Here is a 19,683-nt window from a genome sequence, read left to right as displayed (position 1 = left end):
GGTTTCCTGCACCTCTCGGGACGTACCTGTACACTGGGCTGTGGTGAGTTGCTTGTTGCTGCTGCTGCTAATGTACTTAATACTGCCACTTATGTTGTTGTTGTCGTTGGTGATGCTGTTTCTGACACTTCAAATGTTGGTTCTGCCACTACTGCTGTGTTTTCTTGTGAACTTGGAGTCTTCTCGTTTTTCTTGTTTCCGCCTAAAATAATATTTGGATGATGAGGAACTTTAGTTCTCTTCTCGTTGAAATCGCTGTCCACAGTTCTTTCTGTTAACACTTCGTCTTTTTTTACATGCTTTGCTGGTGCTGATGATGGTTCTAACGCTTTTACCTTTTTTTGAAGAGTTTTCGTTACGAAATCTGGCGATGGCGATGCAATTATCATTTTAGTTTTGAATTAATTTTGGTGGTTTTTTATTTCCTTGGTTATCAGGTTTGCCAGATATTATTTCCCCAAGACTTTCAGGTGAAGTCCGTGTTGTGTGTGGAATCTACGTCCAATATTGGTTATATCAACACATTTCACGTTTTTAAAATGACTACAGATTTTTGCAAACTGACTGTTGGCACTATTTATTTCCGTATCAACACATGACCGTCTTACAAGATCATAGTGATGCGGAACATTGACCATTACTACGTTTGTGTTAGTGAGGTTTCTCACACACTGTTTAAGATCGAGCGTTGCACTGGCTGTTTCATTTTTGTACACGTCATTTTCGCCTCCCAGAAGTACAACAAAGTCTTTATCGTGCAGATTTTTTACCTCTGCGGATGCAGTCATTTTTTTAATTTCGCCAAGTGGGGCACCCGGTTTCACTATACCCCACGAATATGTTTTAGTTGTTTCTTTTAGTTTACTCGCAAGTCCACGAACATGGCTGTCTGAAAGCACAAACAGTTTGTTGTTATTGGAGTTCACGATGTGGGAATCGTGTTGTATTGTTTTACTAAACACTTCAGCATAATTTTTGGTCGACACATTTACATTGACCTCATTAACGTTTGTTTGCGTCAATAAATTTTCTTCTCTGCCCATATTCACAGTGCCTTTTTGCTTTTCCCATCGTTCATGCGAACTGTGTGTTGCATTCTCACTATTGGCGGTTGAAAGAACTTGAAACGTGTTTTTGTGCACAAAGCTTGCATAACTTTCACAGGTTTTCCGATTTTGCACTTTGGTCTTGCTGTTATTGCACTACACATCTGACCACTTTTCCTTACCGGACGAACTATCTCGCGCAAGATTTAGCGTGTTCAGCTCACTATTTTCTTGTTGTATTTCAAACTAACGATTTTGAACTGTAAGCTCGTTATGCGCTCATTCTGTTTCGTAATTTCGTCCTTACAATTTTCACATGATTTCTTTTTTACGGCAAAATTTATGTTTTTTTGGAAGGACCCTTCTTAACATTTACTCTAGCCGCCATCTTGAAGAGTTTGTTGGATGCACTTATTCTGAGACCGATGAAAGTGATTCCATGCCTTCACCTTACAACACTCGCAGAAAAACACGCCCAATGACGCCAATTTCGAGGTGACGAGTAGAGTAGGTGTCGGTAAATCATTTAAGATCAAGAATGGACTACTTCAAGGTTCAGTTCTAGCACCATCATTCAACCTCTACAGTAGTGATACGTCTTACATAGTCAGCAAAAAAATTCAGGTGATCTGGCCACAATAGTGCTCTTGTGGAGGGAGCAAGGACCCAGACTGACGGTCTTGAGACCAGCAACAAATATTGTAGAAGATGGCGTTTGTGTTCGAACCACCTAAGACTGGAGTTTGTGCTTTTCACTTCAACAGTGAGATAGCCAATAAAGATCTGACGGTGTTATTTAACTAACACAGAGTGAAAAGCTACTTCTGTTCTAAATATCCTGGCATTCTGCTGGGTAGGTCTTTACACCTTAAAAGTGTTGGTCAGAAACTAAAGACAGGAAATATTATTATTGGACAGTTGGTTGGTAACGCTTGGGGGCAGACACATTCACACTGCGATCAGAAGCAACGTCAGTAGTCTTTACCACTGCAGAATACTGTGCTCTGGTCTGGCAAGTAGGTCATTGTACCACCAAGGTAGACGTGTAGCTCCACTAAACTAACCTTATGATTACCGATACATTAAAGCATTGAAGTCTGCTCCGATATTGGGCCTCTCCATCATCAATAGCATAACTCCACAAAAGCTAAGAGACAGAAACAACTACAACAAAATGCGAAAAAATACTACAGACGGACCGCTCAAGAAATTTACCTATTCAGGAAGTAGTCATAAATTTAGTAAATACACGCTTGAAATCGCGGAAACTAATATGGAACAACAGATATGGAAGAGGACAGAACACCTTTAACCTAATAAACACGTACAAAAAGAACTGGGAGAACTCAGTTAGTAATCATCATAACTAATCCTTCAAAAGCACTGCAAGGGTTCAACTTCCCAAGAAAAGGCTGAACTAGACTCAATCGTGTCCAAACAGCCACACAAGATGCAAGGCTATGCTTTATAAATGGGGTCCTACGGGCAGCCTAAGCTGTGACTGTGGAGTACCAGAGCAGACTCTGGACCATATCATAAAAGTGTGCCCTATAAAGAAACTGAGGACTCCATAAAAGCCATACTTCATGCTACGAAGTGCATACGAGATCTGGACATCGATGTGTAGTCAACAACTAGTCTCGCATTCTACATATCTTAATTACGTGTGTTTGCACTGTGATACTTACTGTGTCCTTTATATTCTCTTACATGGAAACACCAAAAACAATCTTTGACACTCAAATCAGTTCAGTCGTCTCGGAATTGATAAATAAAAATCCTATGTGGTTCTCAAGAGAATCTTATGCCATCCTTCCTGCAAAATAGTGTCTAGTTCAGGTAACGACGATGGAGGTGGATAGCGATCACGCACACTACTCTCCAAACTAGAACACAAAGACTACATCTACATCTACATACATACGGTGCGTGGCGGAGGGTACCTCGTACCACAACTAGCATCTTCTCTCCCTGTTCCACTCCCAAACAGAACGAGGGAAAAATGACTCCCTATATGCCTCTGTACGAGCCCTAATCTCTCTTATCTTATCTTTGTGATCTTTCCGTGAAATATAAGTTGGCTGCAGTAAAACTGTACTGCAGTCAGCCTCAAATGCTGGTTCTTTAAATTTCCACAGTAGCGATTCACGAAAAGAACGCCTCCTTTCCTCTAGAGACTCCCACCCGAGTTCCTGAAGCATTTCCGTAACACTCGCGTGATGATCAAACCTACCAGTAACAAATCTAGCAGCTCGCCTCTGAATTGCTTCTGTGTCCTCCCTCAATCCGACCTGATAGGGATCCCAAACGCTCGAGCAGTACTCAAGAATAGGTCGTATTAGTGTTTTATAAGCGGTCTCCTTTACAGATGAACCACATCTTCCCAAAATTCTAAAAATGAACCGAAGACGACTATCCGCCTTCCCTACAACTGCCACTACATGCTTGTCCCACTTCATATCGCTCTGCAATGTTACGCCCAAATATTTAATCGACGTGACTGTGTCAAGCGCTACACTACTAATGGAGTATTCAAACATTACGGGATTCTTTTTCCTATTCATCTACATTAATTTACGTTTATCTATATTTAGAGTTAGCCGCCATTCTTTACACCAATCACAAATCCTGTCCAAGTCAGCTTGTATCCTCCTACAGTCACTCAACGACGACACCTTCCCGTACACCACAGCATCATCAGCAAACAGCCGCACATTGCTATCCACCCTATCCAAATGATCATTTATGTAGATAGAAAACAACAGTGGACCTACCACACTTACCTGGGGCACTCCAGATGGTACCCTCACCTCCGATGAACACTCACCATCGAGGACAACGTGCTGGGTTCTATTTCTTAAGAAGTCTTCGAGCCACTCACATATTTGGGAACCAATCCCATATGCTCGTACCTTAGTTAGGAGTCTGCAGTGGGGCACCGAGTCAAATAATATTGAGACCTGGTGACTGTGGTGGCCGGGGGAGACGCGACAATTCACCATCGTCTTCACAAGACCAGTCCTGGGCAACGCGGAATGTGTGAGCATGGGCCTTGTTGTCTTGTAACACAGCATCACCATTGGGAACACACATTGTACAACTGATCAGCCACAATAGTCACATAATCGTTGGCAGTATTGCGTTCTTGCGCAGTAACCATGGGGCTCATGGAGTACCACGATATGACTGCCCATATCATCACCGAAACTCCGCAATGTTTCACTCTTGGGACGTTAACTCGGCCAGAAGTTGGAGCAGTTAGAAACAAGACTCAGTGAACCAAATGGCTTTCTTCCACTGCTCCATAGTCCAATTTTTGTGGCTTCGGCACCATATTTCCCTGCTACGGGAATTTTCATCACTGATTAATGGTTTTGGAATTCTAGCTTGTCCTCTGATTCCAGCTTAAAGAGCTCCATTTGTGTTCTTTCGGTGCTGGTAGGGTTCGCGAGAGCGACGTTCATTTCTGCAGTGATTTATGCAGTTGCCTGATTCTTACTTTACGTCACAATCCTCTTCAATGACTGTCTGCCACGGTCACTAGACACACACTTTCGTCCGCGTTGTGACTTGCGGTTGATATTTTTGCGCTCCCCCTGTATGCGGCATAAATTTTCGATATCGTCCCCCTTGAAACACCATATACCTTTGTGACCTTGGTTACGGAACTACCCACCATACGAGCACCAACAATTTACCAAAGTTAGAATTCACTTATTTCCGAAAAAATGCGCTCACAGCTACAGAGAACACTGTTCTGATCACGGCTGACACTTGCAACTTTTTGAGGACATTGCATAGGTGCCATTTGCGGTCAAATACAACAGCGCATCCTACAGGCTTGGCTAGCATCTGTATGTACTCGTATGTTCAGTCATGCATTTCTCGCAGTCTTTCGATGTTTGTGTCCAGTTGTTGTACGAGTTACACATTTATATTCTTATTTATTATTGTATTTATATTTGTATATGTGCTGCCACCATCTGCCGTAAAATAAATAAAATAAATCAGTGAGTGACTGTAGCTTGAAATGGCACACATGACGAATATTATGTAATCTCTTTGTCTGTGCACTGAGGCTGTTATCAAGGCCGTGTTACACAGGTTTAGCGCGATGTGTCAGAGGAGTGACTAATTTTTTTCTGGTTTCCTTATACTGCTAGGATATTACACGTCGGCAAACCACACGTACCCGAGGTACGTTACGCTAAAGCACATAAACCATGTTATGGGATATAACACTTCATTGCAGGAAGTCTTAGTCGTAACAGAAAACAGGTCGTCATAGAGCCCGCTCAGCAAGCAGCGATTAAGACAATGGCAAGTTTCCAGGCTTTGGCGTCGTTTCCTGTGATAAACGAGACAACTGGTTTTCTTCTTGCTCTTACTACGCTCGCACTGCAGTAGCATCATCACACAAGAATTCCCCTGACCCGCGCTATCTCCATTCATCCGGTGAGTAATGCACCGGCAGGGGAGTAACTCACATACAGTACCTCTGTACGGCCAGCCTCCCACCTTACGGAGTCGGTCCTACCAACTGTATAAAATTCTGATGTTTGGTAGTCGTGAAAGTTATTCTTCTGGTACGGAAATCTTAGAAGCATTCGCAACTGCGTTTCCATGTACTGGTGTGGTATTGAAGTGTTTCAGTTTTATAGCTGTACCTTGCAGCTCAGTGCGTGCACAGGTGATTGGTCGGAAGCGGTTTGGTACCAAGCAGTGGAGCGGTTAGGCAGTCGGAAGTGAAGTGTTGTAAAAGAGACTGACTAGGCAACGTTGAATTCTGCTTTTCCTTGTGCCTTTCCCGCAACGACGCTACGTCGGCACTGTTGCTGCTGGATGTGACATGGTTATTTTAAGCGGTCGCCGAGTGCCCTTCATGCCACCATGTGTGTACCCCAGCTGCCTGCATGTAGTGTTCGTACGAACATTTTACATATGTTTTATAATCGTGTAACAGAGGTCGATCTTGGGCACTAGCCCGGTATCCACCTAGTCGTGTATGGGAAACCGCCTAAAAACCATACCCCGGGTGATCGGCCCTCGTCGTTAATCGGCCGAGCGTATTCGACCTGGGGTCAGCGCACCTGCCTGAATCCCAGAAGCAGTGTACTAACGCAAGCGGCTATCCGGGCGGGCAACTGGTAAGATCTAATTGAACCCAATAAATTCCCTTTGTTTCTGTGGAAACTCGAAGTACACTATTTTTGTGGATATTTTGACTAATTGACTTCGGACTGTATTCTTGTTTTGTTGTGATGCAGATTATCGGCGCAATTTCTTTGGAGCAAAAAAAAAATTTTTTTTTTTTAATGGTTCAAACGGCTCTGAGCACTATGGGACTTAACGACGGAGGTCATCAGTCCCCTAGAACTTAGAACCACTTAAACCTAACTAACCTAAGGACAGCACACACATCCATGCGCGAGGCAGGATTCGGACCTGCGAGCGTAGCGGTCGCGCGTTTCCAGACTGAAGCGCCTAGAACCGCTCGGCCACACCTGCCGGCTCTTTGGAGCCAGATGGAGGTAGTGTATGAATTGTTAACGGTGGCATTTACAATTTTTTTATCATATTTCGGAATCTTTCTGAAAGTAGAATGCCTCTACAAGGCTTTAGTCGTTGATTTAGAAATAATGAGAAGTGCAACTCTACCTCGCGGGTTATAGCGAGGCTGTCGACCATTATTTAGATTTATTTAAAAGTGTAGCGGAGCAGAGGATCAAGCTGAGTCCGTCAATAAACATTTGTGGGCAAATTAGCAGCGTTAATCGTCTTGTAATTTGGCATGCAGGCTGCACATCGCTAAAACAGCGTGGATTCTGTCCGCGTGGCACCTCGCGGGAGTCCAAAGAGGCTCAGAGTACAGACAAGAGAAATATTTCACATCAAGCATATAAGATCTCTATTTTCACGTAGGTAACGGTTTGGACGATTTGTCAGCGGATGTTACCACCAAACCAAGCAATTAGGAGAGATAAAAGAGGAATACCTCTAATCAACGCACAAATAAAATAAAGCACCAGTGTTGTTAAAGGTTGTAATATAAAAAAATAAAATTAATCTTGTTAAGAGTGGGAATGGCAGTTCGGAGAAATGTTCTTTATTGTCAAGAGACAGTTAGACGGGTTAGCGGGCGCCCTGAAAACTTTGGGAAGTCTGTGCAATTGAGTCTTTCTGAACGCGATTGCCACAGTGCAACAAGTTACGAAATTATTCATAACACGAAGGCTGGTTTATCTCTGTGGACAATCCCGTGTGACTAGAACTCGCGCTCTGAGGATTCCGTACAAACTTAATTATGCCTGTAGAGAATTCATCTCAAGGTTTTCGTGAGTGAGTTTGCTAGTATCAAAATATGTGACATAAGTGGCCATATTGTTTGATTGTACTGACTTCAAAGCTTAATCTTTTTATATGCCAAGGGGCAGTAGACCTTAGTATTTGACATAAAATTCAACTTGATACCTCCATCCGTTCCTGAAAATAACGCGTCTTAACAGACACACGGACAGACAGACGTACAACAAATGGCAAAATGGCAAATTTTTCACAATTCATGTTATACACGCTTCTAGAGGTTGTACAGGGCACTTAGTAGATCACGTTTTACACAGGAACCCATTTCCGGAAACGCCATCCAACGACACTACAGAGCGTCATAGATATAGGCGCCGGCATCTGTAAATATAGTATGTATTTAGGGTGATTTTTTTCCGCCGTGTACAAACTGTAGGGACTGATCGATGAGAGAATACGGAACAAAAAAAAAAAAAAGATCTTATGAACTTATGTCTAGAAATTCACGGTTTCCATGCTAGAAAACATTTATTTGATCATACATTGTTGCAGAGACTGCGTGTAATACTCTCTGTACCATTCAGCCACAGCTACAGTGTTGAAAATGGTTTCCATGTACCTCAACTCATGTTCTGTCTCACACGTTCACATCGGCCAGGCTGCATCCGAACAGTGTCAAAGACCGTATGAATACGCTGCTCCATTGTCTCCACATTTGGAATGGGCTCTGCATATACGATGCTTTTGACATGGACCCATAACGAGAAATCACAAGGGTTGAGATCTGGTGAACGAGCAGATCATACAACTGGACCCCGTCGTCCGATACATCAACCAAGGAAGACACGATTGAGATGCTTCCGGACGTTAACGGCGAAGTGGGCTGGAGCACCAACATATAGCAGACACATAACCCTTCGAACCATCAATGGCACTTCTTCCAGTAGGGGAGCAAAGTCACCCGCAAGAAACGACGGCCGGCCGGTGTGGCCGAGCGGTTCTAGGCGCTTCAGTCTGGAACCTCGCGACCGCTACGGTCGCAGGTTCGAATCCTGCCTCGGGCATGGATGTGTGTGATGTCCTTAGATTAGTTAGGTTTAAGTAGTTCTAAGTTCTAGGGGACTGATGACCTCTGATGTTAAGTCCCATAGTGCTCCGAGCCATTTGAACCATTTGAAGAAACGACGATAGTTCCGGCCTGTTAGGCGATGTGGAAGGAAGACTAGTTCCAAAATATCGTCGCCAGTTATCACGGCCCACACATTCCAGCTGCACCGATGCTGATGATTCACTGTCACCATGCCATGGGGGTTCTGCATATTATCTCACGGATGACTGTTATGAATGCTAAAGATACCGATCCGTATAAAAGCGGCCTCATCTGTAACTTGGCTGGATGACACAAATCCCGGAATCGTCGTCTCCTGGTGAAGAAAACAGCGACTAGACTGCTCTCGATGTGGAAAGTCTGCCGCTAGTAAGCCCTGCACGTGCTGTAAGTGATAAGGGTAGTAACAATTGTCATGGAGAATGCTCCACACGGTCGTCTGGCTTACCCTGTACTGGCGGGCCAACTGCCGTCTTCAGACACGGCGGTCGCCTTCCACGGTGTTAATCACATTTTCTTCCAAGTCTGGTGTCCGAACATTTCGGGTACGCCCTTCATGATTTCCTGCTTCCCGAAACGACCCTGTCTCAGACAAACGGCGGTACACTGTTGCAAACATTGAATGCTGTGGCTGTTGTCGGCGGGGACGGGTCTCCTGATACAACCTTGCTACCCGCCGCCCGTTATTTACTTAAACATAATGTCGGCAAGCTCTCGATTCGGATACGGAACCATTGTGCGCAGCGCTGTATCACATCCACTACAAGGTGAGTCAGCAAGAGAAGTGAATCGGACACAACATTACCAATGTCTATGTCAGGAGAGGGCGCTAGAGCAAAGACGTATGAGGAACAGTATCAAACCGAGCGAGGTGGCGCAGTGGTTAGCACTCTGGACTCGCATTCGGGAGGACGACGGTTCAATCCCGTCTCCAGCCATCCTGATTTAGGTTTTCCGTGATTTCCCTAAATCGTTTCAGGTAAATGCCGGGATGGTTCTTTGGAAAGGGCACGGCCGATTTCCTTCCCCATCCTTCCCTAATCCGAGCTTGTGCTCCGTCTGTAATGACCTCGTTGTCGACGGGACGTTAAAAAACACTAACCTAACCTAACAGTATCAACCTCTAGGAGGAAACCATGCATACTGTAAGTGTGGCTGCATGGTACAGCGCGTATTAGACCGCAGTCTCTATAACAAAGTATGATTGAATAAATGGTCTCTAGCATGGAAACCATGCATATCCAGATATAAGTTCATTAGACCTTTTTTGTTCTGTGTCCTCTCATCGATCAGTCCCTGGAGTTTGTACACGGTGGAAAGAATCACCCTGTCTACAGGGTGATTCCATGATGGTGATACAAACTTTCTAGGCTGATGGAGAAGGATAAATGTATCAATTTGAGATAAGGGTCCCTGTACCGGTAGGGAACGAGTAGAGTTATAAGCGAAAACAGTAGAATACATGTATCGGTACTGTTGTTGCTAAGATTGTAGGATAGGAAACTTTGAGAGATGGTGGTATGGACAAAAACAAGAGAAAATGTCCAGTAAACATGGGCTCTAAGGCCGGCCTGTATGGCCGAGCGGTTCTAGGCGCTACAGTCTGGAACCGCGCGACCGCTACGGTCACAGGTTCGAATCCTGCCTCGGGCATGGATGTGTGTGATGTCCTTAGGTTAGTTAGGATTAAGTAGTTTTAAGTTCTAGGGGACTGATGACCTCAGAAGTTAAGACCCATAGTGCTCAGAGCCATTTGAACCAACCATGGGCTCTAAAATACATATCTGAGGAGCTATGAGCATCTTCGCTACTGTGAAACACATCTCCTCTATCTCTCCTACATCTTCCAGATGAGTGCGCTGTGGACGCACTCCCCTTCCGAGGTAACTGGTGTCGTATTCACAGGGTTGCACGCATACGTTCCCGGTTTGGCGAACACACCTCGATTGACTCGTTAAATCGCACGATCTTAATTCCATAAAAATATCTAGGACTATCTACATCGACATCTACGTAGAAACTCCGCAAGCCACCGTATGGTGAGTGGCGGAGGATACTTTGTAAAACTACTAGCCATTTCCTTTCCTGTTCCACTCGCAAACAGACTGAGGGATAAACAACTGCCTATATGCCACTGTATGAGCCCTAATTTCTCGTATCTTATCTTCGTGGCACTTACGCGCAATGTACACTACCTGGCTGAAAATGACTTACACGTTCGTGGCGCCCTCCATCGGTAATGCTGGAATTTAGTATGGTGTTGGCCCACCCTTAGCCTTGATAACAACTTCCACTCTCACAGGTATACGTTCAGTCAGGTGCTGGAAGGTTTCTTGGGGAATGGCAGCCCATTCTTCACGGAGTGCTCCACTGAGGAGAGGGATCGATGTTGGTTGGTGAGGCCTGGCGCGAAGTTGGCGTTCCAAAACATCCCAAAGGTGTTCTATAGGATTCGTGTAATCACTCCGTCACAGGCCGTGAATCATGACCAGATGCTCGATTGTGCTGAAAGATGCAATCGCCATGCCCGAACTGCTCTTCAACAGTGGGAAGCAAGAAGGTGCTTAAAACATCAATGTAAGCCTTGTGCTGTGATAGTGCCACGCCAAACAACAAGGGGTGCAAGCCCCTCCATGAAAAACACGACCACACCATAACTCCACCATCTCCGAATATTACTGTTGGCACTACACACGCTGGCAGATAACGTTCGCCGCGCATTCGCCATACCCTCACCCTGCCATCGGATTGCCACATTGTGTATCGTGATTCGTCACTCCACACAACGTTTACACTCCTTACACCAAGAGAGGCGTCGTTTGGCATTTACCGGCGTGATGTGTGGCTTATGAGCAGCTGCTCGACCATGAAATCCAAGTTTTCTAACCTCCCACCTAACTGTCATAGCACTTCCAGTGGATGCTGATTCAGTTTGAATTCCTGTGTGAAGGTCTGGATAGATGTCTACCTATTACACATAACGACCCTCTTCAACTGTCGGCGGCCTCTGTCAGTCATCAGACGTGGTCAGCCTGTACGCTTTCGAACTGTACGTGTCCCTTCACGTTTCCTCTTCACTATCGCATCGGAAACAGTGGACCTACGGATGTTTAGGTGCGTGGTAATCTCGCTTAGAAACGTATGACACAAGTGACACCCAATCACCTGACCACGTTCGAAGTTCGTGAGTTCTGCGGAGCGCCTCATTCTGCTCTCTCACGATGTGTAATGACTACTGAGGTCGCTGATATGGAATATCTAGCAGTTGGTGGCAACACAATGCACCTAATATGAAAAACGAAGGTTTTTTTGTGTGTGTGTGTGGGGGGGGGGTTCCGGATGCCTTCGACCACATAGTGCATGTTGGCGGCTGTAGAATCGATTGACAGTCAGCTTCAGCAACTATTTGGAACGGCAGGAGAAAAGTAGCTATCAACATCCGCGCCGTTTGGTAGTTCTTTGGCTTCTACGAGGGCGTGCTGGAATCCTCCGAATTTTGTATTCTGTGCTCAATATCGTTTGAGGTATACATCTCATGCATATTACGCGGTCGATTTTCACGCTTCGCTGAAGCAAGTAGCAACTCTGTGCCGCTAGAGGGCTCCGAAATGCAGCGTGTAACAGGGCGGTGCGTGGGAAACAACTTGCCGTAATCGAGTTTTGAATTCGAAGAACTCGTCCACACTTGCAGCACCCTCTCCTTCAGTAGGGCGGTGCCAGACCACACACAAGCTCTGCGACGTCTCCAACATTCCGACACCGCGTGTTTACTATCATCGATCTTCATCCACACAGCCGCGACTTAGCCCCATCCGATTTTCATCCGTTTCCAGAACTTAAAGGTCACCTACGAGGACTTCTGTTTCATAGTGATGAAGCGGTGCAAGCAGAGGTAAGGTTGTGGCTCCGTCAACAAAGTCAAACCTTCTACAGTGACGGTATCAACAATCTGGTCTCTCGATGGGAGAAATGTCTTTGTCGCCCGGGTGACTGTGTTGAAAAATAAATGTGTAGACGTGAAGAATAAAGAAGTAGAATATCTGTTTCATTTAAAAAGCGTTAAGAGTTTTCACGTAAGTCAGTCGGAGGCATTACTTTTCAGCACGTCCTCGTAATCATCAATGAGTGCCTTCAGCTTTACGTGCTATACGTAAGAAATTTGTGGCGTCTCTTCTTCGCGGAAAGGAACCACTGTCAAAGCTAGAGATGGAGTTACGCTGAATTAAGGTGATATTTCCTGGGGTGACTAAGATTTGCCCGGGTGCGCTTATTAATTAAAACGCAAACGTAAAGTAAAATGTAAGTATTCATTGGCATGATGGTGCATGACTCTGATTTGCAATTAATGTTATGTTCTTATATTGTTATTGTCTTTATATTATCTACATCAATACTCCGCGAGCCACCCAACGGTGAATGGCGGAGGATATTTCTGGAGCCACTAACTCATCCCCCCTTCCCTGTACCACTCGTGAACGGCACACGGGAAGAATGAGTCTCGGTAAGCCTCTTTATTAGATCTAATATCTCAAATTTTTCTCGTCGTGGTCATTTCACGAGATATATGTGGGAGGCAATAATGTGTTGTCCGACACTTCCGAGAAAGTGCCCACTCGAAATTTCAGTAGTAACCTTCTCCGTGATGCACTACGTCTCTCTGGTAGCGTCTGTCACTGGAATTTGTTGAGCATTTCTGTAACGCTCTCGCACTGACCAAGAGATCCAGTGACGAAACGCGCCGCTCTTCGTTGTATCTCCTCTATCTCTTCTATCAGTCCTGCCTGGTAAGAGTCTACATCTACATCTACATTTATACTCCGCAAACCACCCAACGGTGCGTGGCGGAGGGCACTTTACGTGCCACTGTCATTACCTCCCTTTCCTGTTCCAGTCGCGTATGGTTCGCGGGAAGAATGACTGCCGGAAAGCCTCCGTGCACGCTCGAATCTCTCTACTTTTACATTCGTCATCTCCTCGGGAGGTATAAGTGGGGGGAAGCATTATATTCGATACCTCATCCAGAAACGCACCCTCTCGAAACCTGGACAGCAAGCTACACAGCGATACAGAGCGCCTCTCTTGCAGCGTCTGCCACTTGAGTTTGCTAAACATCTCCGTAACGCTATCACACTTACCAAATAATCCTGTGACGAAACGCGCCGCTCTCCTTTGGATCTTCTCTATCTCCTCCGTCAACCCGACCCGGTACGGATCCCACACTGATGAGCTATACTCAAGTATAGGTCGAACGAGTATTATGTAAGCCACCTCCTTTTTTGATGGACCACACCCTCCAAGGACTCTCCCGTATTAGTGAAGGATACTCAAGAATCGGCCGAACAAGCATCTTGTAATCTTGTAGGCCACGTCTTTCGTGGGTGCGTTACATTTCCTCAAGATTCTTCTTATGAGTCGCAGTCTGACATTTGCTTTTCCTGCTGTTTGTTTTATGTGGTCATGTTGTCGGTGTTGACTGTGGGTTACAATGAGTCATATATTGTGAAAATAACACCATATTGACGTACCTGTGGCTCCGCTACAGACTCAACAGTCATCGTTACAAAATACAGATTTGAGAACGTAGTGCGTTTGTCATTTTGGTGACCTCTTCTCGCAAACACATGCATTCGACGATCCTGTTCTAAGAAGAGGCCCCACATTCGTCATTGTAAAATACGCATGGAAAAAAGGGCAGCAGTCAATACAATATTGTGACGAAACATGAAAAAGAACAAAAATACATCTCATCATGTGAACAGTCATAACTTCAAATGTAAATGATCGCAATATCTGCGAAAATGTTACCAAGCTAACTTATGTTCTCATGGTTATATTTTATCACGACAACTGGTTCTGAAATTTTTTGTCTGAAGTCTGTTCAATCAATTCACTCAACTAGGGAACTGCCGAGGTATCGGCTTTCTTAACTCGGGGTTCATTATCTATGCCAAACTATTAACAATAAGACTAAATGTTATATCAGACAACATGCTATTAAATGACCAACATTGTTTTATAGGAGGAAGTTACAGTTCATACTGTACATTTAGTAAGACACAATTAGTGGATATTCGCGTCCGCCCCGATAGCTGAATGGACTGCCGGCATGGCAGCTCAGCGTGTTCGGTCAGAGAGCTGATTGGCCTCTGTAATAAAAAACTGAGTGGAAGGATCAACAAAACGAACATGAACGGATGTCATGTGACGTCCGCAACGACCAAACAGAACGATCAAAAAAGTCAGCGTGACGGACTGCCGTCCTAAGGGGCCCAGGTTCGATTCCCGGTTGGGTCGAGGATTTTCTTCGCTCAGGGACTGAGTGTTGTGTTGTCTTCATTATCATTTCATCCCCGTCCGGCGCGCAGGCCGCCCAATGTGGCGAATGTAATGGCCTCCCGGCCAATGACGCCAAACGCTCATTTCCATTTCCAATGGATATTCGCAAGGAATTCTTAACTGTACATTCATAGCCTTCGTACGTTAAACTTGACACAGTCGTTATACATTAATTATAGGAAATTATTGGAGGAAACGCAGACCCAGACCAGCTGTAAAATGCTTTTAAAAACCCTCGTCGCAAATAAGCATTGATAGTGATAAGTGAAACACTAATAATGGTGAGTGCACATTTCTGTTTTGTATTGTGTAAGTTATGATGTTGGCCAACTTTTGAGTTCTTGGTTCTTATAGTTCTCAAAACTGATAACGGCCGGGAGAGCAGTGTGCTGAACACATGCCCATCCATATCCGCATCCAGTGATGCCTATAGGCTGAGGATGACTCGGCGGTCTGCCGGTACCGTTGGGTCGTCCAAGGCCTGTTCGTACAGAGGTTAGTTTCAGTTCTTAAATCGGAGCCGTCAGTGTAATCAGGCCGTAGCACGCCACTTCCGGGATTCAGGGACGCACTCCACTATGCCAGCCTGGATGTGGTTTTTACGCCGTTTCCCACGTACTAGACGAATACCGGGCTGGTACCCACGGCCCGCCAGAGTTACACGATTCGACAACATTTACAAAACGTTCGCACACTTCATACGGGATAACACTAGATGCAGACAGTCAGGGTGCAAGAATTCCGTGAAGGGAGGGTAAGGGGTGGGGGAATGGACAGCGAAAGAAAGGGCATCCGGCCGCCCTCTACCACTAACATTAACAAATCCAGTAATTAACTTGCCGACACTGGTAAGAAATGCGATGCATACGAGGAACCAGAAGATAGTTCTTAAATCAACTACATGAACCATGTGCCTAATAAATTTTCCAACTGAAGTTTTTAAATGGTTTATTTCACTGTATTCCAGTTTCTTGGGCGTTATGTTAAAACAGGGGTGTAAATAAATAGTTGTTATATTAAAAATACATATTTTAGTGTAACTAGATAATTTATTATTATTATTACATTTAAACATTCCATATATTTCGTTGTTGTTAGTAAAATCTCAGACATCTGTGGCTCATTAAAAGTGGAGGTTATGGCAAGTTATATATGGCATCTAGCACTGGAATACCAGTCATCACATCTATACCGGGCACTTGTTCACCAAAATCCGTGAAGTATTCACCATCACTCCCAAAATTGAAAAATTTGGAGAAGTACGTTGAATTTCTGTATACTTGCATGAGCTGCACATAATTAGTAAACTTTTATCTGTTTCAGAAAGTCAAAAAATGGCATCATACAAAATTGAGAAAATCACCGATCCCGTTAGGCTGGGCGAAGGCCCTCACTGGGACCACGACAAGAAAGTACTCTACTTCACCGACATCGAGGGCTGCGGAGTACACAAGTTTGATCCGGCAACCAAGTCTCTAGCATCACTTACGTTTCGTAAGTATTCTCTGAAGAATTACACGCGTTTTCTATTTTATCAGAACAAACTACAGCACCAATGGAAATTTTATTTTTTAATACCACGACCAGTTTCAGCCAACAAGTCCATTTACAAATGATTACGAGCCTAGGGTCATGGAGGTAAACAGTCTCGATCTGTGCACTTTCATGAAACTGGCTCATAATTCAAAGTTATTACTGCAGTTGCGTTTACACTGAACAGTCATGTTCAATATGCTGGACAAAAAATAATTGTATTTAATTTTTTGTACATTCTCTGAGTAGAAGTACTCGGACACCTCTGTGTAATGTGGAATGGAACAATATAGATGTCACGAGAAGCAGACTTGCCAGTATAGAAGTAGGGAAGCAGGAACAGCAGAATGTGTTGGCCAGGAGAGCTCAGTAATTTCGAACGTGGACTAGTCATTGTATGACACTTGAGTAACAAAACTATCAGGGACATCTAAACTCTTAGTCAAATTTCAGTGATGTGATTGGGAAGTGCAAACGCGAAGAAAGAACCATAGCTAAACCAAGACCAGGAACACCTCATTTACTGAAGGACAGGGACCGTCGATCATTACCAAGGGTGGTTGTTAAATTCGCGTGAGATCAGCGGAAGGAATCGCTCCTGAGTTTCAGAGCGCTAGCAGCAGACCAGTTATCACAATGACTGTGCGTAGGGAGTTATAAAGTATGGGGTGCAGTGGTTGAGCAGATCTTCATAAGCCAAATGTTTCTATAGTCAATGTTAAGTGAAGCTTGTGGTGGTGTAAAGACCAACGCCACTGGGCAGTCGATGAATGGGAACAAATCGTTTGGAGTGTTAAATCAAGCTATACCCTGTGGCAATCCCATGGAAGGGTTGTGTTTGGCGTATGCCTGCAGAACGTTACTCGCCATTGATTATAGTACCAACAGTGAAGTATAGAAGAAGTGTTATTGCGGTATGAAGGCGCTATTTCGTGGTTAGAGTGTGGTCCCCTTATCGCAGTTAAGAAAGCGCTAAATGCAGAAGGATATAAACACATTTTACAGCATGGTGTAGTGCCTACAGTAGAGAAAGAGACCGGAGACGGCGATTGTTTGTTTCAGCATGACACTGCACCATGTCATAAAGCAGTATCTCTGAGGCAATGGTTTGTGGACAAAAATATTTTTGAAACAGACTGATCTCAACCCAATGGAACACCTCTGGAATGAGTTAGAACGTCGGCTTCGTTCTAGAGACCAGCGTCCGTCACTGCCTTCTCTTGAGCAAGAAGGGATTGCCATTCTTCCACAGACATTCAGACTCCTCATTGGCGGTGTCCCAGAAGCGTTCAAGCTCTCATAAAAGCACACCGCGTATTAATGCCAACTAATAGATATAAAGATAATTTTGATCAGCTAGTGTGTACGTAGATGTAGATGTACAAATACGTTTCTAGAATACTGACCTCTACGAGCGTAATCATCAAATTTTTTATCACCTCGAGAAAATCAAGCTGAGAGTACGAAAATTGGTGTTTGTCCTTCCACATACGCGCTCTTCAGTGCGACACTTTTCTATCGATGGTGGACTTGATGGAGTCCGTGCTTGTAGATGTATGCATTTTGAATTTTCAGGAAACGTTATACCTCAAAAATCACCTGGCCATCATACTGGAAATGCCTGTCACGAAATGGTTTCTTCATCTCAGGGAGGATGAGAAGCAACTAGTTGTATCAAGAGAATACAGGGACGGGGTGAGTGAAAATTTGCTTTCCCGAGAAAGTAGCATGTGTCATTGTATCACGCGCAGAGTGCGCTGGATTGTTGTTATGGAGCAGAAACATCCCCTTGGACAGCTTTTCGCAATGCTTCTTAACCCTCCATTGCTCGCAGGGCTGACACTCGTCGTCCACATGATTTTCCTGCTCTATTTTGTATGACTGGGTTGGATTGAGTTCGCACCGTTTTCAGTACCTTTCTTTTAACTCTTCATCTGTTAGCTTCACACATTACTGGCTTTCACTTACGCAGGTTGCATTGTTTATGAAACATTATTGTGGCCTGGAGGACAGTGGTTATACGCGCGAGCACTACTGCTACAATGTAAAACAAATTCAGTGTATGTTACTTTATTGCTTTCCTAAATCCATTACAACTTTAACATGCGTAATTTTAGGACAATCTAAACTAAATACAGTTAATCTGCTTTATGCCTAGAATACTTGCCTACGAAAAGTAAATATCTCTATACTTTTAGTGCCAAAGGTAAAAAAAAAAACCTAGGACAGTGCTTAGCACAGGTCCTTATGCATGGCTGGAATGGTTCCATGTGTTGAGTGATGAAGACGCTGGCAGTGACACTGTTGACCCATAGAACGAGGACTGTGTACATGACAGCGGTCATGATTCAGGAACAGAACAAGAAGTGTCAGAAAATGCTGAATTTGAATCACTGGAGGAAATAATTCAAGAGGATTTTTTTCTTTTAGGAAAAGATGGAATAGCGAAATGGGGGAAAAGTAAATATCCTACCAACGTTAGAACAATATCTTATAATACTATTTTACATTTACCTGGATCCAAAAATAAAGCTCGTATACCAAAGACTGAAATAGGTATTACTAAGTTATTTTTGGATGAAAATACAGAGGGGTCCAAAAAAATGTATCCACTGTTTAAAAATCCATAACTTGCAAACTAATTGACGGAGTAGTCTCATTTTTGGTGAAAGTGTAGCTTAAAGTCCAACTTAAAGATGTCACTGTGGGTGTTGGAAATGGTCTCTATTAACATCCACACACAAACGATGCCGCCGAACTGCAGCACGAACTACTGACTGAAACGTGTTCAGTTGGATATTTGCCAGCAGTAAATGTGTGGTGTGGTACGATGGATTCTCGAAGTTCATCCAATGTGCTTGGCTTTTGTCGATAAACGACGTCCTTCAGTGTTCCCCACAGGTAAAAGTCCAGAGGAGTTAGGTCTAGGAAACATGGTGGATACTCCACAGCACCTCTACGGCCTATCTATCTTCCTGGTAGATTTTCGTCGAGATACGCCCTAACACGATTTTGGTATGGGCTGGGGCACCATCTTGTTGAAAGTAAACTCTTGCGTTTCCATACAAGTCTCGGATGGCAGGTAAAATGGATGTCTGAAGCTTCTGAAGGTAAACCTCACCGGTAGGTGTGCTGTCAAAGAAGAATGGCCCAATCAAGCCCCGGTAAGACAACCCACACCACACATTTACTCCCGGCAAATTCACGGCTTTGTCTACATGGACGATCGTATTTTCGGCGGCCCAGTAGATGAAATTGTGGCGATTTACTGTACCATTGAGTTTGAACTGTGCCTCATCGACCACACAATCATCTCTGCAAACTCTTCATCGTTGCGCACCATGTTATTAAACCACT

The 19,683-nt window shown here is 44.3% G+C and overlaps 1 protein-coding gene across 1 annotated transcript in view; it reads left to right on the top strand.

The window, feature by feature from the left end:
- LOC124555741 (regucalcin-like) overlaps positions 1–19,683 on the top strand; it is an 86,644-nt gene that overhangs the window by 9,303 nt on the left and 57,658 nt on the right. The window contains exon 2 of the mRNA XM_047129765.1: positions 16,117–16,287. Within this exon, the coding sequence (XP_046985721.1) occupies positions 16,128–16,287 (160 nt within the window). The 5' untranslated portion in view covers positions 16,117–16,127. The remainder of the gene's footprint in view (positions 1–16,116; positions 16,288–19,683) is intronic.

This window comes from Schistocerca americana, chromosome X (assembly GCF_021461395.2).
Source record: "Schistocerca americana isolate TAMUIC-IGC-003095 chromosome X, iqSchAmer2.1, whole genome shotgun sequence".
Classification (NCBI taxonomy): domain Eukaryota; kingdom Metazoa; phylum Arthropoda; class Insecta; order Orthoptera; family Acrididae; genus Schistocerca; species Schistocerca americana.
The sequence above is the reverse complement of the archived record's forward strand: the minus strand, read 5'-3'. Positions and strand labels throughout refer to the sequence as shown.